We start from the raw sequence: 26,747 nt of genomic DNA on the forward strand, positions 1-26,747 counted from the left end.
ACGTAAACAGTAGGTAAACACATTTGAATGGACAGTGTTTTCAGCCTTTTTTTTTTTTTATATACATCTCTAGGTTATGTTTATTTCATGTCTATTATTGATAGAAGTTCTGATATTCTCGTTAATGTTGGGAATGGATTTCCTGATGTCTTCTGGCAGCATCATTTTTCTTTTTATTAGGTAAATCCTTTTAAATTGTTTCTTCTTGGGGAGTCCTGGAGCATGGGATGGGATAAAGAAGAACAAACAAACTTATGGTGCTATGAAAATCAAGTGGACTCCTGCACTTCAGTTCCCCTCTCCTTGCTGTTTTTTTGTTAAAGATTGTTATAGCTTAAGGGCAAACATGAAAAGTAGGCATTAATAGTGAGATATGTACTCATAATACTGTTGCACAAGTTACGTTTTTATCCATTATACACAGTTGTTTTTTTACCTTGTTTTTTTCTCTCCTTCTTAGGAGTCAAGTTCTAAGTTGAATAGGTGTTTGTGAATGAAGGCATCATGTTACTGTAGAATCAGGTAGCACTGTCAGCATTTTACTTTTGGAGCTGTATGGATTTAAAAATAATTGCATTTTGTATCATAACTGGCTAGCGTCATTTTGACTATGAAAGGACAGTATACAGATTGCTAAATGCAGCAGATGACTTCTATAACATATGGCTACCTTTTCATGAATTATTTACATAGAACTTCTGCTCATCCTACATCTGAAAATAATTAAAGGATCTAATGAATAGTCATGAGATGAAAGTGGATTTCTTTTGTTTGATTTTATTTTTTTCTTCTGTGCTCTTTCTGTGGGAGAGCTGTATCTGAATGTGACTGGGAGTATTGTTAATTGTGCTTCTGAGTGTTCAAGTTTAGAACAATGAAGTTCAAAAAATATAAAGAGAAATTTGAGAAAACAAGGAAAGATGTGAAGTGTTGACAGTACTTTTTTAATGGCACCTAGTTAATTTGCAGTTCCTGCCAGAAGAAAGGAAAGTTGGAAACAAGGGGAGAAAGTTAGGACTGTGGTAAGCTGATCTCAGGTAGTTGGTGACAGAAGGGTGGTGACAATGGTGACTTGATGACAATACATGTGTAAAAGTTGAAGGAGAAATTTTGAAGAGAGGCATTTTAAAAGGGAGAATAATAAATTTGTGCTTACTTAAGTTGTAATAAAATAATGTAAATTAATTAGTAAATTCATTTTGTTTAAGGTCTTGGTATTTCATAAAAAGTCATTGTTTAGGAGTTCCTCATCAGTTCCAGTTACCACTCTTACCTACATTTTATGAACCTGCATAGAAGCACGTAGGGAGTACTGGTAGTAATCTGGTAACGTTTTACACTGCAGTACCATGAATAATCTTCCTCCACTCCAAAATGTGGAAACACTTACGTAGTAATAGTATGTACAACTCTTGTTTCGTAGTCCTTTCTGCATGCTTTTTATGTAGCGATTAAAAATATTTCACTGAAGTTCAATGAGGATATCTATAAAAACATCAAACAGTCTATTACTCTTGGTCATTGTATATACTGATACTCTTTTTGAAAACAGAATCCTAGCATTATTATTCTTATATAGCATTATTATTATTATATAGCATTATTGTCACTTTCACTGTCTTGCATAAGGTAGTATACTGTCTAAATTCAGGCTGGATAAAAATGAATTTCATTTTAAAAATATATCTTTTTGCTTATGTGTTCACAATAAATATGACGGAAAATTGTAGCAAGATACTGACATGACTCTGATGTGCTTCTTTTCAGAGCTAGGAGAAAAAAAAACTTTTTCCCTTTATATTCTGATGTGCAGCTTAGCATGTGATTTTGCTTCCCTTGCTGATTGACATTAAAGTATTTAAAACAGAAGTAGTAATTTCCAGTAAATAACTGGATATTGTTAAGGAAAAACAAACAAACAAACAACAACAAAACAAACAAAAAGCAACAACAACAAAAAACACCTGTATTGTGTTGTAGCTAAAGAGGTACCATGAGAAAAGGTAAAAATGAGTTCTGGAACAACAGTCCTCTTGAACATCAGAAGATGTGCTCCAACAGCTCACGGTATTTCTTTCTTTGTATGTACTGTTGCCTGGAGCATTCTGGGTGCCAACATTATATAAGGGATATTCTTTGATTCTTCTCAGTGAAGCAAAAGGGTATCAGCAGATTCCTTTGTTTTTTCTTAGAGTGAATTCACTTGTAGAATACAGTTTTATTTTGTGTATTTGGAAGCTTGTCTATGGAAAAATCTTTGCAAGTGTACTCTAGTTGTCTTAGTTATATACATTTTTTATAGTTCTTGGGCAGGAGGCTGTCAACAGCCTATTGAATGTTGCTTTTGTCCTGTTGTATTCAAACAAGCACAATTGCAGTCAATGCAGAATTTTAAGATTGTTCTTGTGTAGCATTAACCTGTCTTTTATGCTATCTAGACAAAAACAGTAGATACTGTGGGAATAGATGAATTCCTGATGAGTGTTTTTATCTGGTGAAGTCTGTCAAAATAACCTCATGTGGGAGGTTGCCCCATGTGTTTGATCACACTTTTTTTCTTTTTTTTTTTTCCTGCTGTTTCACTTGCCTACCAGAATAGGATAGTCTTTTAGGAACACTGATTGTTTTCTCTGCTTCAAGAAATCAGTCTTTACTCTATTATTCTTATTATACAAAGTAATTCATGGGTTGAGGAAATAAAGAGCAAAAACAGCTGCCCAGGCAAAGGCAGATGATAATTTACTTAATTGTCTGTATCTTAGAAACTCTTCTTTATGACCATTATTTCTACCCAGTCATGGCTCCCCAGTCATATTCCTGTGTTCCCCCCCCCCTCAGTTCTTTATAAGCATGTGAAGTGAGCAAATATGAGAATAAAAGTTCATCCTCTTTAGAGGAAAAGAGCATACAAGATGGTACCCAGGTAATATGCTTTGAAACATAACAAGATTTTTTTCATGCAGATATAGCTTACCTAAATCATGTTTCACTACTGCTGCAATAGTTGACTTTGTAGACCGTTCAGATGAGTTTGCTTCATGATGATTGATATGGTGTAGTTGCCTTTTGTTTGATTTAAAGTCTTATGTGGTCAGTTGTAGGGATAAGTAATTAATGTCCTAGTCTGATTCAGGATGATCTGTGACTATGCTGCAAAGTATGCAAAGTAAGTAGTTTATTTGAGTTTAAAATTCCATCCCAACAATATTGAACAAACATTTTAAGTAGCTCATTGCACTTTTGTTGTATCTATGTGCCTCCATTATTCTTCAAACTGCTGTAAAACATAGTGTTCCTGACATGACCCAAAGATCTTTCTGATTTTGCTTTACAAATGTATGTTTTATATAAATGTTTAATGTATGCTTTATAGATGCGTGTGTGCGTATATTTCCAGTCACTAGTGGCATTCTCCAGGGCTTGGTGCTGGGGCCAGTCCTCTTTAATATCTTCATCCATGATCTGGATGAAGGGATTGAGTGCACCCTCAGTAAGTTCGCAGATGACACCAAGCTAGGTGCGTGTGTCGATCTGCTCGAGGGTAGGAAGGCTTTGCAGGAGGATCTGGATAGGCTGCACCGATGGGCTGAGGTCAACTGCATGAAGTTCAACAAGGCCAAGTGCTGGGTCCTGCACCTGGGGTGCAATAACCCCAAGCAGAGCTACAGACTGGGAGATGAGTGGTTGGAGAGCTGCCAGGCAGAGAAGGACCTGGGAGTGATGGTGGACAGTCGGCTGAATATGAGCCAGCAGTGTGCTCAGGTGGCCAAGAAGGCCAACGGCATCCTGGCTTGTATCAGAAACAGTGTGACCAGCAGGGCTAGGGAGGTGATCGTCCCCCTGTACTCGGCTCTGGTGAGGCCGCACCTCGAGTACTGTGTTCAGTTTTGGGCCCCTCGCTGCAAGAAGGACATCGAGGTGCTTGAGCGAGTCCAGAGAAGGGCGACGAAGCTGGTGAGGGGCCTGGAGAACAAGTCCTATGAGGAGCGGCTGAGGGAGCTGGGCTTGTTCAGCCTGGAGAAGAGGAGGCACAGGGGCGACCTTATTGCTCTCTACAGGTACCTTAAAGGAGGCTGTAGCGAGGTGGGGTTGGTCTGTTCTCCCACGTGCCTGGTGACAGGACGAGGGGGAACGGCCTGAAGTTGCGCCAGGGGTGTTTTAGATTGTATATTAGGAAGAACTTCTTTACCGAAAGGGTTGTTAGGTATTGGAATGGGCCGCCCAGGGTAGTGGTGAAGTCACCATCCCTGGAGATCTTTAAAAGATGTTTAGGTGTTGAACTTAGCAATATGGTTTAGTGGAGGACTTGTTAGTGTTAGGTCAGAGGTTGGACTCGATGATCTTGAGGTCTCTTCCAACCTAGAAATTCTGTGATTCTGTGATATATATATATATATGTATGTGTGTGTGTGTGTGTGTGTGTGTGTGTATATACATACACACATATCCATACTTTTTCAGCATGGTGTAGCTTGTGTGCTCAATTGGATGCCTTAAAGAGCTGGAGCTGAACTTTGAGATTCTTTATGTGCATATTTGTGAATCTTGAACTCCATTAGAGCCAACAGACTCTTTTGGATAGGTAGAATTTCTAGGGGAGTTCTTTCAGTGTAGACTTTGTCTTGATAAACGTTAAACAAGCAGCAATGAGCTAGAAGGATGACTCAGAGGAGCCACGTACTCAAAGTCTGTGAGGACTGGGGGATTGAGAAGGAGGCAAACGAAGTAATGCTTTCCATGGTAATATGGAATCCTGTTTTAAAAGATGCAGCTTAATCATTATCTGCCAACAATGACTTGTTTCTGTAACTGTAATTTGTCTGAAGAAGAAATATTTTGTTTTTTGAATAGTTAAGTCGTATCTAGTAGGTTCAAAATATGCAAGAGAGGAGTCCTTGGTAAAGATGAGTTTTCTCAATTTCCCCGTTCCTTCCATAATACCTACTGAATGCATGCTGTCATCCTGGCAGCATATACTACCTTGCAAGGACCAAAATGCAAGTGTTCTTACCAAAAAAGACAGGAATTTAAAAATAAAAAGAAAGCAAATAAACAACAGAAAAAAAAATAAAAAGAAAAAAGAACTGGTGGGTTGTTTGGGTTTGTCCTATGTGGTTATGCAAAAATATTTCTAAGCAAATGAGAAAAATGCATAGACTGATTTTTCAACAGATTGCCTTTCTAATATACTTTTAACTGCACACATATGTACATATATAAAGTGTGAGCAGGCACATATATAAACAGACATATAAAAATGAAATCTAAAATATTTTGTGCACTCTTCTAAACTTGCCGATAGTACTTTAACAATTTGAACATCATGAAATTAGCATAGCATATTCACACTCAATTTATGAATAAGTTGTAGTGTCCTGAATAACAAATTACCCGGGCTAAAAAGGTTTATGCACTGTGGTATGATTCTGAGAAAAGTTTCATATAAATTTCTGAATCTGAAATTCGGGTTTAGTTTTATTTTGGAAGAAATGGAAGAATGGTTATGAATCTATAATCTTAGGAAAACTTTAACTAGAGTGTTTTTGTTTAAAGTGCCAATGCCGTAGAATGAGTCTCTGTAGGGGAGTTAGTTATATTATAAAAATAAATAACTACACTAGAGGTTCAAGATTAAATTACCAATTAAACACTGTTTTAAATACAAGCTGGTTCAGTATCTTCACAGTTGAGTCTTTACATGACAGAACTGTTTGTAAAAAGGTGTATTAATGAAATCCTCTGGGTATTTTTTTGTCTGGTTGGTTGGTTGGTTTGAATTAATGACATGTGAGGAAAAATTCCAAGACATGAGAGTATGAGGTTTCTGTATTTTCTTTCACTTTTCTTTTGATTTTACTCTCATTTTTCTATTCTCTTTAATTCATGTTTATATTCTTTTCCACCTTTTAAAAAAAGCTCTGTTAGAAAGTCTGTCATTTTGTATATTCTACTATGGCTGCTACCTACCACAAGATAGGTGTGTTGTTTTTTCCTTTTTTTTCCCCACCTCGATAAACTAAAAATTTCATTGTGGAAAAATAAAATACTCCTCATGCCTCCCTACACTATTTATTTGACATTATCTGTTCATGGTTGCTTGTTTTTGGTATTTGCTACAGAGGTTAGCTGTATTCCATTCTCTTTCTCATTATTCTCAAACTGCTTTTTAGGGTTTGTTCTTGCTTGGAAATATTTTCTTATCTGTAGCGTGGTATGTTTCATTTTGTAAAAAACATCACCAAATTTAGAATAAATTAGAATAGGGATAAATTAATTGCTACACTTGTGGGAACGTTGTGTAGAAGATTTGAGGCTGATGGTAGGAGGAAAAGTAGAAAACAAAAGTATCTGCAAGAAAGGTGAGAATGTGTTGTGTAGAAAAAGGGAAGAAGTCTATAGAAGATAAGCAGATACGCAAAGTAATTCAGAAGAAGTTAAAACAAAGGTCTCTGTTAAGTAAAAGATGAAACAAGCAAGGCAAAGATACAATCCATAAAAAGAAATGAAGTGATACATTAAATGACTAAGTATTTTGCTAAATGCATAGACTAATTTCACAGCCTATCTTCAAATATATTTTTCTGGAGCCTTTTTGTCACTGTAGTTTGCAAGTGACTTAAGTGATAATTGGCAAAGAAATAATTCCTACCAGCCTTAGTCTTAAAATCAAATATGTGAAATGAGTTTTTTTTTTTTTTTTTTTTTAATGTTTTTACTCCAGTAATACTGAAAAGGGTGTTTTACTGGGTGTTAAGAGTTTTGAAATGTTGTAACATAATGCATAAGACAGAGAAGAACATTCATATCTTGAGGAGACACTGGTTTTCAGGCCAGTACTCAAACTCTGAAAATTAACCCATCCTTCTGTGAGGATTGCATTGTGGACGTATTGCTGTTGGGATGCATGTGCTCTGGATACCAACGCACAGATACTTCAAACATGCTGAGCAAGTGATGCCTACCCCTGCACAGCTTGCTTGTATCCATGACTGCTGGCTATACCATGCATGTTTTTTTGTTGTAGGTGAATTACTTCAGTGGTCAGTGGCGACATACGTACTGTTTACCCTGTTACATGTAGGTTTAAAATCATTGATTGTTGGTTAGAATTTCAACTGCATTGTTCTATGTATGCTTTTGTTCTTAGCATGTTTTTGTTCTTTTTCATGTCTGACATAAACATGAATCAGAATTTACCATTTGGAGTTTACAAACCTTTGTGTGTGTTACCAGCAGTATTTTGGAATAATTCTTTTGTTGATCATTTTATGTGTTTCTGAGCATGTTTATTTACTTTGGATATTAAGGGCAAAGCAGTTGCATTTTTGTCCTCAAACAAAAGTTTCTTCTATTTCATAATACAGCTACAGTGTTCATGCTAGGAAAATGTAATAGATAAATGTTGTTCTGATTTAGGGCAAGGGACAAAGCAATACGTGAAATTAAACCAGACTCCTGAAGAAAAATACGAAGTGCTAATATACATTAAAGACTGAGGATGCTTTAATATGAATATCTTAAAAATAGAATGCAAAAATCTAGCATAGAAACTTGAAGTTTTGTGGTTGTTGTTTTTTTTAATGGCCATGAGTTTCTGTTATGTGCATCACATAAAACTGTTGCCTATGCTTAGTGGAGTTGTATTCCTTGCTTTGAGCTGCAAATTCAGTTAGATTTAATTCTTTTCATGCAGATATTATCTATCATAATCTGTCTTCCTCACTTAATAAATGCTTTTCATTATCATCATGAATTTTGGAGAGTTTTCAACTATTTTTTTGGCTAGATTTTTGGTACATTGAAAGTGCAAATGAAAAAGTACTTTAATGTATTCTTAATTCTCAACCACAAATATCATTTCTACAAATGGCTGTTTTTTGTCTAATCTTGACTAAACAATTTCTGTTTGGTTCTACACTTATGGGCTTTTTTGTTCAGTTGCAGCAAGCTATTCAGTTCCACATTTACATTATTGTCTCTAATGGTGATGCTGTTTTGGGTATGAGTAAAGTAGTAACTAAATGAAAAGAATACTGAAAAACTACATATAACAGATCGTTACACGACATAGGTCTAAAATGGTTTCAGCACATGCAAGTTCTTTTACAATTGCTTCTTGTCTAACAGATTTATTTTTCTAATAGAGACTCTCAGGACAGCAGCAAGAGATAAACGACTTAATACAGAGAAAAATTGCTGTGGATGAAGAAAATGCCCGTTTGAAGAATGAATTCAGTAACTTGAACCAGAAATTTAAAGATAAAAGTGAAGAACTTAAGGTATATTGACTTGTACATAGTTTTATAAGACTGTAGCTTTGAAGTAGTTCTTTAAGCAGTGTCAGCCTTTGTGGCACAGAAAGTGACAAGCTTGGAGAAAAAATTGCCTTAGGCCTTGCTATACCTTACCGTTTTCTCACATACCAACTCCGAGGAAGATGCTTTAAAGCCAAGAATCCAAGCTTTATAACTTTCAGATAAATAGTTAATGATGGAAATGGAGCAAAGAAAGTAGGAGTGTGAAGATGTGGCTTCTTGTAATTAGATTCTGATGGGACTGGCATTATTAATTGATAAAGCCGAGGTCTGGGAGGATATGTCTGTGTGGGTCTCAAAAATAGCTGGGGACAGCATCAAAGGCAGCTTGATCAATTAATGGGCTCTTTGCAAATGTGTACTCATCAAAGCTGTCATCCAGCTAAAAAATATGACCCTTCCACCTGCATGAAAGAGGCCAATAAAAGTACACAGGTGACCTTGGCCATCAAATATAGAAGAAGCTGCTGTGAGGGTAAAACTGCACAGTTTATATTTGCTGATTAGTTCTCACTTTTTTTGTTTATCGGCCCTTGTGGTACTGTTCTACAGGACACCGAGGAGTGTGCACAGAAGAAGGAAGAGCAAAACAGACTGGTTATAAAAAACCTGGAGGAGGAAAATAAGGGATTAAATACGCGCTGTGCTGACCTGCTAAATGACCTGGAGAAACTGAGGAAACAGGAGGTACAATGGAAAACAGAAAAATCTGGCAGTGATGCCAGAATAAAGGTACGAAGTGGAATGGACTTGTGGATGTTATTTCAGAAATAACTTCTCCAGACATTTGCACTACAAGTTATTTTCCTTAAATAACAAGTTATATATTCAAATCTACCAGTGGGGACTTGCATTCATTTACATTCCTTCACTAAAGACCCACAGCTTTTTAAAAATTGATGTTGCAAAGCAGGAATCTGACTTCAAATAGTCATCTTAAAATGTAATCATTAAAAAATAAAAGATACTGTATTTTAAGATAAAATACATATATGAAATAATAAAAGCTTAAAAGTATTATCATTCATGACTTTTTTCTCAATGTATTATTTACTTGCCTGTAATTTGGTTGTAGTAGACTTGATATTTGTTTTGGAAGGACCCTTTAAAACTTTTAACTGCAGTTTTGAATAAATTGTGTCCTATCCTCCAGAGGACTTCACTCTGTGGAGACCTTATTATTGCATATACTATATTTAAAAAGTTATTTTCATTGTTTATGACAAAATGAAAAAAGAAATGATTGAATGCATTGTGCAGAATATCATGTCTGTTATTTAAGTGTAACTTTGACCTGTTAAGTGAAAATTGGCAATTTCTTTTTAAATTCGTATAAGAATGAAAACCCCAAACATGGTATCAAAGTGTTTGATGTCTGCTTACATATATGTATGTATATTCAATGGATTCTTTTTATTTACATGGCTAATGAATTCTTACACCATTTTCTTTTAAACTATCAATGTATATGACTTTCTGGTGTATTCAATATCGTAACTACCTAGTCAGTATCTTGTCCAGAAATTATCTTTTTTCTCACTCTAGCAATTTAGTAGTTTTGGAGACTCCTTTGCTTGTTCTACTGATGGAAGAACCCTTTTTTAACATAGAAGTGAAGTTCTTGCAAATTGAGGCCTTTGGAATGGTTGTGATGACAGGATTACAGGATTTCCAAGACAATGAATGGTTGGTTTGCTGGTTCTTGGAGGGGCAGGGGGAAATCTACTGGTTTAGAACTGATTTAGTAATTTTCAAATTGTTAAATGTATTGCTATACCTGATAAATTATTGAAAATCATTGTTACTGACACCTTCAATGAGAACAGTCATAATAATTCCTCATCTGTCTCTTTTCTTGGCTGATAGGGCATGCTCAAGAGAGAAAAGTGTGTCATAGTTGTATGATTCCAGGGATAAAAATAAGTAGTGTCAGTACTTCAGAGAGAGTCGGCAAGCGTGGCAAGGTGGTGTCAGAAGTAACTTCTTGAGAGAGGTACTACCTGAATCAACTTTGAATGACACACAGCTGGATCTGCTGTTCAGAAGCAAGGAAGAACTCACAGGGGATCTAATAATCAATGGCAGCCTTGGCAATAGTGACTGTGAAATTGTGAAGTCAATGATTCTGAGTAAATGAAGGAAGGACGGTAGTAGCACAGTATGGACCTAGAATTAAGGAGCGGGCTCTCTGGTTTATGGAGTAGGCAGAGATGGGTGGAATTGCGTGAGAAACAGCACTAAAGAGGTTGGAAAAATTTACCAAGTCTTTAAAGACAGCCTCTTCCAAGCCCAAGTGCAGTCCACTAAGATGCTAAGGAGAACAAGTGGATGCATCAGGACACTAGCTTAGCTAAACACAATTAATCACCAGATGTCAGTGGGCAGGGAGTGTGAGGAGGAGGGTATCAGCATTCAGGAAGTGAACACAATGAAGTCTACAAAAAAGGAGAAATTCAGAAACATTGCGTGGGCACACAGGGACAGTGGTAACCTAATTATAGTTGAGACTTAAAAGTTGTGACAGGTAATAAAAAGAGTTTGTTGCACTACTAAAAGGCTGAAAAAGGAAATTGTGGGCTTGTTGCTTAAAGAGAGGGATAAATTAGTGACAGAAAGTAATAGATAAAGCTTTCCTAGAGGCTGGGTTTCAGAAGTACCAGCAGTGGATAAGCTGGGAGTTGCTTGAGATAACTTGACTAGTAAATGTCCTTTGAACGAGCTAAACTGCATCCAAGCTGCTGAGAGAATTGACTCATGCCTCTGTGAAGCTGCTGCCTATCATCTTTCAAAGGTTGTGGAAATCAGGGAAGGTCTCCAATGAAAAGGATGACCCAAGAACAGATTGGTCAGCCTCACTTCAGTCCCTGGAAAAGTCACAGAATATCTTCTTGGAAGCCGTATCTGGGCACATAATTGAGAAAGTAACTAGAAACAGTCCTCATGGATTTACTAAGGACAAATAATTTTTGAGCAACCCAATTGTCTTTTGTGATAAAATGATTGCATCTGTGAACAAGGCAAGAACAATGGATATGACTAACATGAACTTTAGCAAAATTTTTTAAACTGTCTTGCTACAGTGTTCCAAAACGAAGATGTTACAGCTGAATGGATGAAAAACAACCTGTTTAAAAAAGCTTTTGATTGTTTTGGTTCAGAGGGCTGTGGTTAATGGATTGTACTGGTCTGGAGGCTGGTAAAAAGTGGCTACCTGCAAGACCTATCCTGGACCTGTCTTGTTTAAAATCTTAATCAGTGACTTGGAGGAGGGGGCATCGGGCATGCTCATCAAATTTTCAGATGACACCAAAGTGGGGGGAACAGTTGATGTGCTCAGGGACATGGCTGCCATGAGGAACCTTGACACAAATGTGCAGTGGCCTTAATGAGGACAAATGGTGAGCCATGAACTAGGGATGCAGCTATGTGGGGGACAGGGAAAAGCTCTTGGTGTGGGCAGGCAGTGAGCTGAGCAGGGGCCAGCTGTTTCAGGCAGCCATGAGAGCCAACAATACCCAGGGAGGCATAAGGAGGATGTGTGTGGCTCAAGAGCCAGGGGAGGGATCATCATCCCCCTCTGCTCAGTGCTGTAGATGCAGTATCGATTTTTGAGTCCTGCAATACAAGAAATACTTATAATTTATTCCTGACAGTAAACTGGCAGGAGAGAGGGGAGGCACCAAGGCAGTGGTGCTGGAGGCCTTGCCCTGTGAGGTGAGGCTGCAGAGTAGGGCCAGTTCAGCTGGGAGAAGGGGTGGCTGTGGGGACACCCAGCAGCAGCCCTGGCACCGTCAGGAAGAGACGTGGCCGGGCTCTGCCTAGGGGTGTGTGATGGGGAGGTGGGAGGCAGGGCACGGGCTGAGGCACGAGGGGCTCAGGCTGGAGATGAGGAGAAGCCTTTTCCTAACCAGGACAGCCCGGCTGTGGAGCTGAGGCACAGGGAGGTTGGGCCTCTGTGACCTGGGGATTTCGTGTCCTGGCTGGGTGAAGCCCTGAGCAGCCTGGCCTGAGCCCAGTTTGAGCCTGCTCTGGGCCAGAGCTGGGCTGAAGACCTTCTTCTGCCAGGCTACAAGTGCCTGTGTGTTTACATGGCAAGGTTTTGGCAGCAGGGTTGGCCTCTGTGAGCAGAGCCCAGCAGCTGCCATTTGTCAGACCAGAGCCAGCTCCAGATCCAAAAAGGACCTGCCGATGGCCAGACCTGAGCCACAGAGTGATGCTGGCTGGGCCTCTAGGAGAGCAGATTTAAGAAAGGGAAAAATAAACTTCTGCTCAACAGCAGCTGGGAGAGAGGAGAACAAGCCCTGCAGACCCCCAGGTCAGTGCAGCAGGAGGTCAGGAGGTGCTCCAGGCACAGCAGCAGTTCTCCTGCAGGCTGTGGAGAGGCCCCTGGTGGAGCAGGCTGTCCCCCTGCAGCCCATGGGTCCCCCATGGAGCAGATCTCCACGCTGCAGCCCCCCCATGGGTGGAGGAGCCCCCGGTGGAGCAGGTGGATGTGGCCTGGAGGAGGCTGCGGCCCATGGAGAGCCCCTGCAGGAGCAGGCCTCGGGCCGGAGCTGCAGCCCGTGGAGAGGAGCCCACGCAGGAGCAGGGGGGGTCTGGGGGGAGCTGCCACCCAGCCGTGGGGGACCTGTGCTGGAACAGTTTGCTCCTGGGGGATGGATGGACCCCGTGGCACGGAGCTGTGTGGGAGCAGTGCTTGAAGAGCTGCTGCCTGTGGGCAGACCATGCGGGATCAGTTTGGGAAGGACGGCATCCATGGGAGGGACCCCATGGGGAGCAGGGGCAGAGAGAGACCGTGAGGGAGTGGAGATGAAGTGACAGGGACTGACCGCAGGTCTCATTCCCTGTTCCCTGTACCTCTGCGCTGCTCTGGGGGACAAGGTAGAAGAGGGTAGATGGGAGGAAGGTGTTTTTAGTTTGCTTTTAGTTTCTCACTGCTCTGGTTTGTTATTAATTGGCAATAAATTACATTAATCTCCTTTATGTTGAGTCTGTTTTGTCTGTGATGGGAGAGTGAACTCCCTGTCCTTATCTCAACCCAGGAACTCTTTTCAGCATATTTTTTCCCACTGTCCTTATGAGAAGGGGGAGTGAGAGAGGCCAGGTGGACCTTAGCTGCCCATCGGTATTAAACCACCAGAAGCAGTTACCCTGATACTCCAGCTCATGCCCTTTTTTTTTCTTTTCTTTTTTTTTTTTTCTGTGAGCTTAGTCAAGAGACTGTACACTTTTGATAATGGAATTAAGTGAATTTGATTATCTCACAAGACTGTTGGAAGGATTGAGAGGCATATTAAAAGTACTATCTGCATGAGGGAAATGTCTTATATAACCCCTAGGAAGTAGTAATTTATCATAGTTTTTTACCTGGATTTGGTGAAATAAGCGTTTGTAAAAAACACAGCTGTTTTTGCAGTTCACCACCATTTTTACACGGTCATACTGAAAATATTTGCTTGAAAATTTCAATTTATTTTTCCCACTGTTCCTGACATTACTTGATGTTCTCAAGAATCAATACTGGATGGCAGATTGGCTTTTTACAGGATGCTTATAAACAATAAAGAATAATAATTTCCTTATCCTCAGAGGCCAAATGCAACATTATCATGCTACACTGTATTGGGATACAGATTATTTTCTAATGTATACACCCCAATACAACATGTCCCTTCAATGTTTTTAAAAAGAGGTTTATGAACAAATTCAATAACAGAATTGTACTGTTCTCAGGTGATGGTAGAAATGGTTATAGATAAAAATAATTTGAATTTAGAAACAATAGCCATTCTGAGAGCCAGTTTTGCCTCAGACTGAAGTTTGAAGGTGAAACTAGAATCTTTTTTTGTACATGTTTTTCAGTAACAAACACTATGTTTATCAATATTGTAGATGGTGTTATACAGACACTATTCATGTTACTCTCCTATGTCTGTGGAAGAATAAAATGAAATCAATGTAAACTATGTCATCATTGTATTTAAAGCAGGTATTACATAATAGAAATGTTAAGTCATAACAGAGGTTCTCCAAAGGCTGGTAGTGTGTGCCTCCTTCTTACTGGCAGTTTTGTTTTGTTTTGTTTTATTTATTGGGGTCTTTATATCACTTTCTGTACAGAAACGTGTCACTTATCACTTTTGCTGACTAGATCTAGTTGTTTTCAGACCTACTGTAAATTAAACCTGGGTGTAAAACTCAACTTTTACAAATGCAGAGAAAAAAACAAATACAGGTGAGACGAACTAGAAGAGAGCCAACAAGGTGGCTAAAATTGTCAGTTGTGTTTCATTGTTTCACATATATGCCTTCATATAAGTAATGTACAGTACTCTAAGAATAAATACAGTGTTTTGCTTTAGTACCCTAAAAATAAATACAGCATTTTGCTTTCTGCCTTCAAATAGGTCTTGTTGCCTAGGCTTATATCAGTTTCTGCATCTCCTAAAAGAGCACAAGTAGAAAAGCTGAAAATCAGCCACTTTATGCACGGAAGTGTCTCCCTGTGTAAAAATGAATTAGGGATGTGAGTTATGTTGTTATTCTTTCAGTGGAGGTTACTTAAGTTGTTCTTGAATAATACGAAGAATGTGTATTTTCCCAAACTCAAGCAGTCACAAAAGGCTTTGTATGTAGACACAAAAAAGTGCAGACTGGCAGATTTTAAGTGGAGGTGACCTGAAAGATAGTAGAATTGCTTAGTGTTTTGTTTTTTCTAGTTGGCAAGGTACTGTAAAAAGTGCCTTAAGTCTGAAGGTTAGAGTTTTTAAAGACACAGGCAAAGTTGTTCTCTTAAAATGAAGTGTGCTGAGAAACAGCCATTTCTATCCAGAGGAGCCTGGAATTTTAGTTCCAATGAAAAATTAGTTTTACTGAGAGGGGATCTTGAAAACTATTCTCACTCCTGTCAAAATTCATAAAAAGAAAAACATAAAAACGAAGGTAGTGTGCTTAAAAGTGACTCTCTAACAGTTTGAAACTGCAAATAAAACCTTAGTATTCACAGTCGATTCGTAACCTATATGCAACTGTGTTGCAGCATGCCTTGTCTGTGTGTTTTGCTTTTTATGTGTGAAGTTCTTTTAAATTCACCTTACCTCTAAGTTTTCAGAATTTATCACTCTTGGGTTTGAAGTGAATAAAATACTTACATAATGTTTTAAGTTACTTTTGTGCTATTTATTTTCATTTCATTTTAGTTAGGATCATCCCCTTTCTTGTTTAGAAATGAATAAGAATATTAGCAGTAGACTTATTTTTCATATTTCACTTTCAGTACTGTTATATAGAAGTATAACATCCTTTTCTGTCTTGTGTTTTTTCTCCAATATGCATTTTCTTCCCCATATTATATAATTGAATTATTAGGTATTTTGACTTGCTTTTACATAGCATTTAATTTAGTATATTTCAGAATGCTGTAGAAATTTGCATTCTGTACAATACGATTCACATTAATGTTTATTTGAAAATCAGGTTTTGGAGAAATTGTATTTAGCAAATTTTCAATCTGCCTGCTTGCATAATGGAACTGTCATCTCAGGTACTGTATCAACTAAAAGGCAACATACTAAATTTCATTGATTTAAAAAAAATTGAGATGCTCAGAAATTGAGTGTTAAAGTTTAGAGTATTTCATAGTCTTACATTCCTGACAGGTGCACAGAAGCCCTATTGAATGCTCAGTATATGATATTGCAATATTTTTCTGTTTCAGAATTTTGTGTTTTTAACACAGAATCACACACAAAATCATTTAGGTTGGAAGAGACTTCCAAGATCACCTAGTCATCCTCTGACCTAACAATAACAAGTCCTACATATCCCTAAGCTCGACATCTAAATGTCTTTCCAAGACCTCCAGGGATGGTGACTGAACCACTTCCTGGGCAGCCTGTTCCAATGCCTAATAAACCTTTCGGTAAAGAAGTTCTTCCTAATATACAACCTAAACTTCCCCTTGTGCAACTTTACCCCATTCCCCCTTGTCCTGTTACGGGGCATGTGAGGGAATAGATCAACCCCCACCTCATTATACATCTTCCATTATATAACTTTATAAAGTTGTATTTAGGACAAAATCATTTACTACCCATTCTACTTTGCAGTGGATGATGGGAATTTGAGTACTGGAGATGAGATTTGTTTTTTTTTAATCTATATCATGAAAATTATCTACTACTCATTAGCATAGTATGTGAGATGCACAGATAGGATTTATTCACAGAAAATATGAGCTATTGTCATTTTTGTTAATTTCAAGTTTGTAAGCTGGCAATCATCGTCTCAATCCACAATAACTTCTTATTGCTGGGGAAAAACCAAGACTCAGGAGAAACCCTAAATTATTTAGCTTATTACATTGCAAACGTTATAACATTTGAACATTTTCATGTGTTGGTAGAATGAACTTTTTCCTATCATTCTGGAATCTTTTGTTGTCTGAGAACAAGTAATCTTTGTTATCTAAAAATTAGCCTTTAGGATTGAATGATGACTCATCAGCAGGGTACACCTGGCATATAACTTGAGATTTATCATGAAGCAAGTAGTTTTTCTGCTTCATTCATTTGTTGCGATTTCCCCCAAATTAATGTTACTGTTATTAACTGGATATGATAATTCTTGTCAAAATTCAAAGAACTGTAGTACGCTTCTGATACATCTGAATATGCGTAACACAGTTTTATGCTGTTTTAAAGTAAGACAGTTAATTATTCACTACTCTTAAGGTAATAATTTTAGTGAACTATGTTTCAGCTACAAAAATATGTTGATACCTTCAATATTCAATGTATTGTTGCTGAAAGGGAAATCTGAGCATTTTTTGTTTCTGTGCAGTTTTGTTTGACCAAGTCTGTAGTCTGTAGTCTCGAAGTCTGGAAGATAGACTAACGTACAATTGGCCATAGATTTGGGACGGTAACCTAGTAGGACATATTTATTTTAAATTATAGATGAAGCTTAGAGTACTTGCATTACTAAGAATAAATGATTGTGTTTATACTGTGCGATACTGAAGTAGGTCTAAAGTTGCTGCCCCTTTCTGAAACTCTGCTCTAGATACTACTGTAGTGCCACTATTTCCATTCTTGCCTCAGAATACCCTAGGAGAATAGTCATGCAAAGCTTCTTAAGGACTAAAGTGCCATTTCTGAGCTGCTAAGCCTCCAGAGAACTCTGGTGAGGTCACTATGTACAGACATCTGAGTCCTGCTTGAGTAAGCTGCCTTGCTGTTATATTCCCAGATATACCTTATACTGTGCAACTTTCACAGCAAGGCTTACTGTGAAAGACAAAGTATTGCTTCTTTACATTGTTTTCAATGAGCATTCCCATAAGTTTTCTTTGTATGTCATTTCTTTTCCTGAATTGGAAGTGCAAAGTCAGAGTATCTGAGACTGACAAGGAACCTCAAAAACAAATCACTATCCTGGATTCTTAGTTTCTGTGTGTGCTGTTGTACAGTCTTTGAGAAATTTAAATAATAAAAACCAAAAGCAAGGTTTAATCAGTAGTCAAATAGTCTAGTATTGCTTTGCAAGGATTTGATTCAGGATTCTCTTATGTGTGACAAGTGAACTAAGGATAACTTCTTAGAATAGGGGTCCATCTAAAACTTGATGTGCAACTTTTTTCTGGGGTTTCGCATTCTTCATATATGCACACATGCACGTATACCTGTATATATTTGCTTAGACCACAATTAATATATATGCAGACATATGTGCACATCCATGTGTCTATATATGTAGGTTACATGGATAGATTTTAGGAGGTTTTAACTCTGTGTTGTATATTACTTTTTTAATATATATTAAATGTTTTCTTTGCAGAATTTGGAAGCTGATATAACGGATACAAGAGAACAAATGAAAGAATTAAACAGTAAATGCAGTAACTTGTCATCTCAGTTAGCTGTGAAACAGGAAGAACTTTCCCAAAAAGAACGTGATATGACCAGGACTAAGTAAGTATTGCATGTTTTCATTAACTTGAACCCTGAATGTTCTCAAAAGGACTGTTGGTCCATTTGTAAAGCATTATCTTGAATTGGAAGTACTTCTGTGTAATGGTGTACATTCATAGCATGCTTTTACACAAAATGTAAAATTTTTGGAGGTGTTCTAGTAGCTGGCAGTTCATGTGGACTCTTTCTGATAATAGTATTGGGTCAGAGAACGACCAATCTCCACTGCAAGCAACCAAATACCAATACAATCAGTGACAGACATTCAGCTGGAGAGGCTATCTGACCTAAATTTGGGAAAGTTTTGAACCTAACTTAAGCTTTTTAATTAGAGTAAAATCTGAAAAGTCAGCAAGAGTTTATGTGTAGGCCTCTACTAAGGTTCAAAGTGTAGTGATTTGAGCTTTATTAGAAGTCTCGCACACCTTGTTCTTACACTGAATCCGGAACATAAGTGCAATATCCTCAAGTTGTAATATCCTCAAGTTGAGGATATTACAGATTGACTTGGCCAAGTCGCTGAACTTAAAATTTCTCAAAATGAATTCTTTGTTATTTATTAGAGAAGAGCCTCTTAGGATTTGTAACAGACAGATATCATTTATAAAACATGTAATTGAAATAAATGCTTTTTTTTTTTCTGAACATGAGGTAACAAAAAATACTCCAACACATGTCTTTTGAATTGTTTGAGGTCTTTTTCTGTATGTTTATCCATGCAAACAAACTTTCAAATTGATGGAGAAGAGTAAACTGCAACTTTAGCAAACTGATTGTATTTTTCCTATGTGCTCAAATGATTTCTGTCCAATCTGTTAAACTTGCATTGTGATCACTAATCATGTTTTTCCACATTACTAGTATGTGAGTTATGCTTTTTTTTTTCTTGTGATACAGAACATTAAATTTGTTCCTTATTTTCCTAAGGTATGTAGATAAACTATTTCTGTTGGCTTTTAATTAAAAAGGCAAAGTCTTACTTAATTGAAAGAAAGCAACAACAATAGGATAAGAGAGAAAAAAGCTATGAGGAAAAATAAGTCTTTGGATCAGCCTACTCATCCCAGCTCAGGATCTTGGAACTGTGTTGACTTCATGATTGAAGTGTTTGGTTGTTCCTCTTTTTTTTTTGGTAACTGATATATTTTTTCTGTTGTTGTTATCCTTGTTTAAAACTTAGTGTTACTAATGTATCGCGTTGAATTTTCAGTGTTACATTCATGCTGGCAGAAAAATTCTTTGACAAATAATGTGGAAAATACCCTATCTCCCTTGCCACCTCAGCCATTTCAAACTTTTGGAGGTGGAAAAGACTTGCAAATCTTTCTCTTTCCTCCCCACTGCTCTGTTTCATCTCACCCTCTCTACTGCATGCTTGCCTTTCCCGCCCTTCCCTTTTCTGAAAATAGATGAGAAGCACAGTCCTAATTAGAAACAAGCTCTGGAGGAGAAAAGGAATGAAGCTGGCTTCTTTCTTTTGGTATCTTCCTTTATATGTAGTACAGGAAGATACAGAAAAATATTATTTCGGCTGTCACCTCTATAACTTTGTAATACTGTCTGAAATTTGTAAGGCAGATGTTCAAATCAATTGGAAATAAAGTCTCTAAGGGTCTAGGTGCAAACTGGTCTGGTGCTCTGTTTCTTGTGCCATTTTAATTTCTTGCTCTGTTCTGCATATCTGCCAGTTTGTTAGCAGGATTGTTTTTTCAGTTAAACAGTAGCTATGTCTGCTGTCACTAAGGGAGATATTTTATCTAGGAGGCAATTGGTGGTGAATTAACAGGGACTAAATTTTTTCAGTACTCTGGTCCTAGAGAATAGCAGGTGTTTTTGAAAGTCCCACTCAGCTTAAATCAAAAGTCTGTCACATACAGAGCGATGGAACAAAAATATTCTAGGACCCGTGAACTGCCAGTTTTTACAGAACCCATCCTCTGCATGGCAGATATCTTCAAAAATCAAGAAGTTGCCACCTTTCTTTGATTTTTTATTTTTTTCCCCCAAAGCATTTTTGATTCGCTGGTTTTAGTTTCTAACTCCCAGAGTAGCTACAAAATGCATTTCATTGTTATATTTTTCATGCTTATCTTCAGTACAGATTTTCTGGATCTGTTTAGAATCCCTGGTAGCCTTTCCATTTTTATGTTCTTGAAGAATGTTAAATCCTGCTGTTCATTTCTGAAAATTAATCCTGTTGCATATTTGTGATTTTTGTTTTAAATTATGCTAAATATCAGGATCTGTAACTTTGTGCTTACTGCTCAGCACTCACTGATGGTCTATGTCTCAGTGGCACAGAGCTCTGGCAGAACTTGGGGCATCAAGCTGGAAAGGCCTGCTTGACTCAGACTTTGCTGCTGCTGTCACAAGTATCCAGGCAATATTAAACTGTTTGAAGATATATCAAGCCCTGTTTTAAGAGAAATTAGAATTTCTTTCCTCCATGTTTGTACTGGAAGCATGTTCCAGGGGTTTGTTTGTTTGGTCAGTTTCTAGCCTAAATCTATTCTTGACCATTTTACAAGGACTTCCTTTTGGTAACAATATTGCTTGTTTTTATTTTTTCTCCCTTCTGCTCTTTCTGCTTACCTCCATGCTGTAAATTATGAGGCAGTTAGATTTCTACTTGGCCTGTATTTCGCTGCTGTGGGATTTTTGGGTTATTCTTTTCTGTGTGCTGTAAACTATTTCATGGTATCTATGCCATTCCCCTGAGAAGCCATAATTCATAGTGCCTGTCACAGTATTGTATTTCTAAATTACAGGTAATGGAATCTAGAGATTTCTTGAATTACCCCAAACCTTCTTATATTCCCCTGGTAAGAGGAGTAACTGAGGTTTTCAGAATCCCAGCATTCACCAAAACTGTGGTGATGAAAAAAAGCCAACAATGTCACCTAAGGTGGTGGATGTGATGAATGCTATTTGCAATGCAGTTATATAGGTTCTGGAGTGACCATAGCTACTCATTTCATTTACATCTCTGAGAAGCCATGTCTTACTCTAAAACCGTTAGTGTGTACAGGATATAAGTATTTTATTTAATATTATCCTCAAAGGATAGGAGAAAACATTACTTCAGTCTTTTCAGATATGAGCACTGGAGCTATCTCTACCCTAAACAATAGTATGAATCTTAAGAATGGTTACTGCCAGGACAAGTGTCAAATACCTGAGTTTTGCTGCATTCCAGTTTGTACTATCTTTATGTAGTGTCAACCTATTGGTTGTGAGAGGTCTCTGTCTCTAAAGGAGTCTTAACTTGAAAAGCATAAGGCTGCTTCTTGGATGATTTCCCCCTTTCTACAAAAAAGACTGTTTGAACAACCCGAACTGCCTCATTTTAAACTAGTACTTGAGTTTTTATACAATGTTAGTATGCAGATGTCCCCAGTGTCTTTCTGCTCAGTCATTTGGCATTTTTGCTGTTCATTGTTGCTTTCTACTCTTGGGAAAATCTTATTTTATGCATTCTTTGATAGTTCTCATTCCTGAACCAAGCATAGCGGTGGCCCATTATTTCTCATTGTGGAGCCACCATTCATAGTTAGCCCTATCAGAGTGAGACCTAAATCCTTTAAAATAATCTGAAAATTGCAGTTATTTTCTTCAGTAACTCATCAGAAAAAAAAAAGTCTATTAGGTCAATACCATAGACTGAAGAGTTATCCTATGAAAGAGTTAAGTATTATTCCAGCTACTCTAAGAGGCAGGCTGTATTTCAGCATCATCCTCCACTTGGTTCAGCCTCCTCCTGAGTTCTCTGTAATCATTTCAGATATCCAAATGGAGGTACACTGGGAGGCAGTCAAACAGCTGAGTTTACATAACAAGTTGAGTGAGCTTTAAGAAACAGTAAAAAGCAAATTTTAAAAAATAATTTGAAAACAAGAAGAACAAGCAATAGCTAATTATGTGACAGCTCTTACTCAGCACTTCACTTTTCCATGTCCTCACTGATGGTCCCAGCTAATTATAGGAAATCCAAACTGAACAGTTGCTTATCTGGCTCCAGAGGGTTTGTGGTCCTGTTTCAAAGAACACTCCTACTTTGATACAAAGAGCTATTTATGGTATAATATGTGCATAATTTACCCTTCCCTTTATCCAGAAAAGCGACCTTTATATCAATCCAGAGGATTTCTTCATTGTGTCAATTTGAAACATGATGCAAGACATGCTTTTTTAAAGTTCTGGGTTGTAGGCATATAGGTTCTTCACAGATCTGGTCTCCCTAAATTAAAAATGTTGTTTCTGTTTGCAAGTTCTTTTTTCTGTTTTTACATGGAAATGTAGATTTTTTTTTTTCCATTTCTAATCTATTTCAAATACAGTATGTCTAATGACAGTTTCAATGCCTAATTAGGGTGTTACAAGCTAGTCTTAAAGTCCCTGAATTCTATTTGTACTGTGGTGATGAAAAGGATTTCAGTCCAGAATTATCTTATGTGAAACTAAAAGTAGTTTATTTATTTAAGAAAAAATTCAGTGAAATTTTAGTTATGGCTTTACTTTAAACTAGTGACTTTTTTTTTTTTTAATTTGAATGTTTATTGGCACATAGTTGCCGTGGTATTTAGAAGTATTTAAAATATGTTGTATTTCTGAATCAAAGATGTGAATGAGTACTCGTGTTTTATTGATAGTGTCTAATGTGTTCAAATATAATTTGATTGTATTGGTGAGTTCATACTTCTAAGCAGTTCCTTGTGAACTAAACTCTGTATGATCCGTATTCTTTCTTTCTTATTCATTGCTCTTTTTCCTCTCCCATTATTTATTTTTTTCCAGAGAACAAGAAAAATGGCATTCAGAAGGAGACGTAGATGTAGCTAGTTCAAAAGATTTTGGAGTATACTTAACTACTTTGAATTGTGCTTGCGTTTCATAAACATGAAAAATATTTTTTTAATATAGGTCTTTCCTATAATTGGTTTTATGAAACTCCAGTCAACGTAACACATTTTTTGTAATGTTTTATCTTTCCCATAACTATTATTCAGTTTTATGTTCAGCATTTTTTTTGTTTTAAAATAAATTATTTCTGTTTCACCTTTCTTCTCTAGCATTCTAAAAAGTCTTTTTTTTTAGAAGTGTGTGTCTAAAAGTATAGATCAGCATCTCAAACTCATTTTTCTTTCTGAATCAACAGTTTTCCTTGATTGTTTCTGATGAAAAAGATTTTAAGATTCTTCTGCAATTCCAAAATGCTAATGTTGAAGCAATTGCCTAAATATTTGCAATGTTTAAAGCAAAAGCTTCTTAGGTTACTGTAATCTTATTTCTGTGGATGAAATAATTTAGTTCTGCTCCTCTATTTTGACTTGTGAAAAAACTGACATTTTTTCATGGCAGGCTCCTCACTGTGACTTGCAGGGCATAGCTCACTTTCTGTACATTTCTTGGTTTCACATCGTGTAGGTCTTACCATGTTAGATTCTAATCTAAGAAAGGTTGTCTTTTTCATTTATTTTGTTTTTGTTGTAATCTCAGTAATAATCTCAGTGTTAAATGGAGTTAAATACTATTCAGCGTGTCATGGTGTTTGTGTTTATATTTGTGTGTGTATATCCTCCTTGTATATGTACATATAAACATCCACATACACTTTAAAAATTATGTGTATAGATGTTTATATTTGTGTATGTATATATGTGTGTGTGTGTCTGTGTGAATGTAGGCACATACATTTTCAGTGTCCATTATGACCTTCATAACATCCAATTTGTAATTTTTCATTATTTCTTCTGTTCCATGCTCACTTGAGAGTACCATTCTACTTAGCAGTTGGTATCTATAACCTGCTGCAGTGACAGGCAGTTGTGTGTCCTGTGAAGTGCTTAGTAGTTTGGTGATTTGGGCATGCGTATTAGTAGATATTTTGATCAGAAATTAATTTTTGTCTTGAAACTATTTATCTGATTATCATGGTGCTGATTTTGTATACACTTTTAGAGCACACTCAAAGCAAATTAGTAGCAGAATCAAAAAGAATCCCTGAGAGGCTGAGGCTGGCAGAAAGCTCTGGAGGCTGTTCCTCAGCTCCAGCACGTCTGGCCTCCTGCTCCTGCAGGGTCACCTATAGATGCCTATCTAGGATGGTGTCTAGTTAAGTTTAAACATCTCCAGTGTGGAGACTCCACAGCCTCTCTGAGTAGCCTGTTTGTGTTGGACCAGTCTTACAGTATAAAAACATTTTTCTTACATTTAATTGGAATGTCACGTTGTTGTGCTTTAAGCCCCGGCGGGCAGCTCAGCCCCACACAGCCGCTCGCTCACTGTCCCCAGGTGGGATGGGGGAGAGAATCAGAGAGGTGAGAGTGTGAGAACTCCTGGGCTGAGATAAGGACAGTTCACCAAACAAAGCAAAAGCCACGTATGCAAGCAAAGCCAAACCAGGAATCCATTTGCCACTTGCCACAGCAGGCAGGTGTTCAGCCACTTCCAGGAAAGCAGGGCTCAGCACATGGAATGGCTTCTTGGGAAGACAAACGCCATCACTCTGAATGTCCCCCCCTCCTCTTCTCCTCTCTTACCCCAGCTGTTGTTGCTGAGCATGACACCACATGGTGTGGGACACCCCTTTGGCCAGCCTGGGCCAGCTGTCCTGGCTGCACGCACCCCCAGCTCCTTTTGCACCTCAGGCTCCTCACTGTCAGGGCAGCATGAAGAGCTGAAAAGGTCTTGGCTCTGTGTGAGCACTGCTCTGCAGCAACTAAACATTGGTGTGATATCACCACTATTTTCATCAAAAATCCAAACCACAGCATCATATGAACCTCTAGAGAGAAAATTAACTCTATCCCAGCCAAAACTATGGAATGTGTTTTTAATTTCTGTTCATTGCCTCTTTTGTTATTACCGTAAGCTGCTGAGAAGAGACTATGCATCTTCTTTATACCCTTCCATCAGGTATTCATAAATGTTGGTAATATCCTTCTGAGCTTTCTCTTCTCCAAGCTGGACAGTCTCAGCTTTTCTCAGTCTCTTCTTGTTAAGACAGATGCTCCAAACCTTTTATCATCTCTGTGGCCTTTCACTGGGCTTGCTTCAGTATTTCCATGTCTCTTACACTCAGGAGCCCAGGTGTGTCTCACCAGTTCTGAATAGAAAGTCACCTTTCCATCCTGCTGGTACTGCTTTTTTCAGTGCAGCTTGGGGTGCTGTTAGTCTTTTTTGCCACAAGAGCACATTGCTGACTCACAGTCTACTTCAGGATCCCCAGGGAATTTTCTACCAAGCAACAGCTTTCCAGCTGTTCAGGTCCCTAGCCCGTGCACGTGGGTGGGTTTATTCCTCCCCAGGCAGAGTACTTTTCAATTTCCTTTGTTGAACTTTATAAGGTTCCTGTTGTCCATTTGTCCAGCCTCTCACAATCCCTCCAAATAGCAGCACAACCATCTGGTGCAACAGCCACTCCTGCCAGCTTTGTCATCTGCAAATGATAGGATGCACTCTATCCCATTGTCTAGGTCATTAATGAAGATGTTAAACAGTACTTGACCCCTTGTTGGCACCTGGGATACTCCACTGGTGCCTGGTACCTGTTCTTTGTGTATCTGATCACAACACTTTGAACTTGGTAGTTTGTCTGGATGTGAATCCACCTTACTGCTCACTTACCTAGTCTATCCCTCATCAGTTTGTCCACCAGTATTTTATAGGTTACAGGGTCAAAATCTTTCCTGGAATCAAGATAAAAATCATCCACTGTTCTCCCCTTGTCCACTGAGCAAGTCATCAGAGAAGTCTGACAGTTAAGCATCATTTCCCATTTATAAATTCATGCTGACTGCTCCCAATGATATTCTTGTCCTTTATGTGCTCCATCACCTTCCCAGAAACTGAGGTGAGTCTGAGCCCTCTAGTTTCCCAGATCTTTCTTCTTGAAGGTAGGAGTGACATGAGTTCTTCAAGTCCTCAGGAACTTCACCTCTTGACCGTTCAAAGATAATTGAACCTCTTTATACACTATTAAGTGCACTGCGTAAGGCCCCATGGGCAGTATGTCTTGTTTGTTTAAATATTCCCTAACCCAGTTCTCCTCCACTGCAGCTTTAGATGGGTGCCCGATGGTGCTGGTTTCCCAGGAAGACATTAGGAGCCTCCCACACACTGATGTCCTGTCAGCGCTCCCTTATTTATGTCCATATGCTTGAGGTGTTTCCCTCAAGTTGAGCCTTGTATTGTTCATCACAAGGTCTTTCCTGCCATGTCACTCTGCACCCCTCAGCTTGCCAAGCTGGGCCATGGGTCCCTTGCTTGGTAGTTGGCTATCATCTCTAAACGTTTCTACTTTAAAGCTCTCCTAACCAAGTTGGTCTGTCATCAAAGGTGCTTCACTGTGTGAACTTACTTGCATTGCTGAATTCCACTGGTGCTGAATTCCTGGTTAGATTGTGCATCATTTTCTCATCCCTGTTTAAAAATGAAATAAAAGAAAGTTCCCACTGTGGAT

General features: G+C 38.1%; 1 protein-coding gene across 8 annotated transcripts in view; it reads left to right on the forward strand.

Annotated features, from left to right (window-relative positions):
• The window catches only part of CNTLN (centlein), a 201,307-nt gene that overhangs the window by 40,674 nt on the left and 133,886 nt on the right, over positions 1–26,747 (forward strand). For 7 of the 8 annotated variants that reach the window (XM_038171270.2, XM_038171266.2, XM_038171267.2 and 4 more), the window contains 3 exons: positions 8,145–8,279; positions 8,868–9,047; positions 18,153–18,286. In XM_038171270.2, coding sequence (XP_038027198.2) covers positions 8,145–8,279; positions 8,868–9,047; positions 18,153–18,286 — 449 coding nt within the window. Of the gene's footprint in view, positions 1–8,144; positions 8,280–8,867; positions 9,048–9,981; positions 10,002–18,152; positions 18,287–26,747 lie in introns of those variants that run through there. The other variant, XM_072031489.1, reaches the window with a different exon arrangement.

Source organism: Anas platyrhynchos, chromosome Z, assembly GCF_047663525.1.
Source record: "Anas platyrhynchos isolate ZD024472 breed Pekin duck chromosome Z, IASCAAS_PekinDuck_T2T, whole genome shotgun sequence".
Taxonomy (NCBI): domain Eukaryota; kingdom Metazoa; phylum Chordata; class Aves; order Anseriformes; family Anatidae; genus Anas; species Anas platyrhynchos.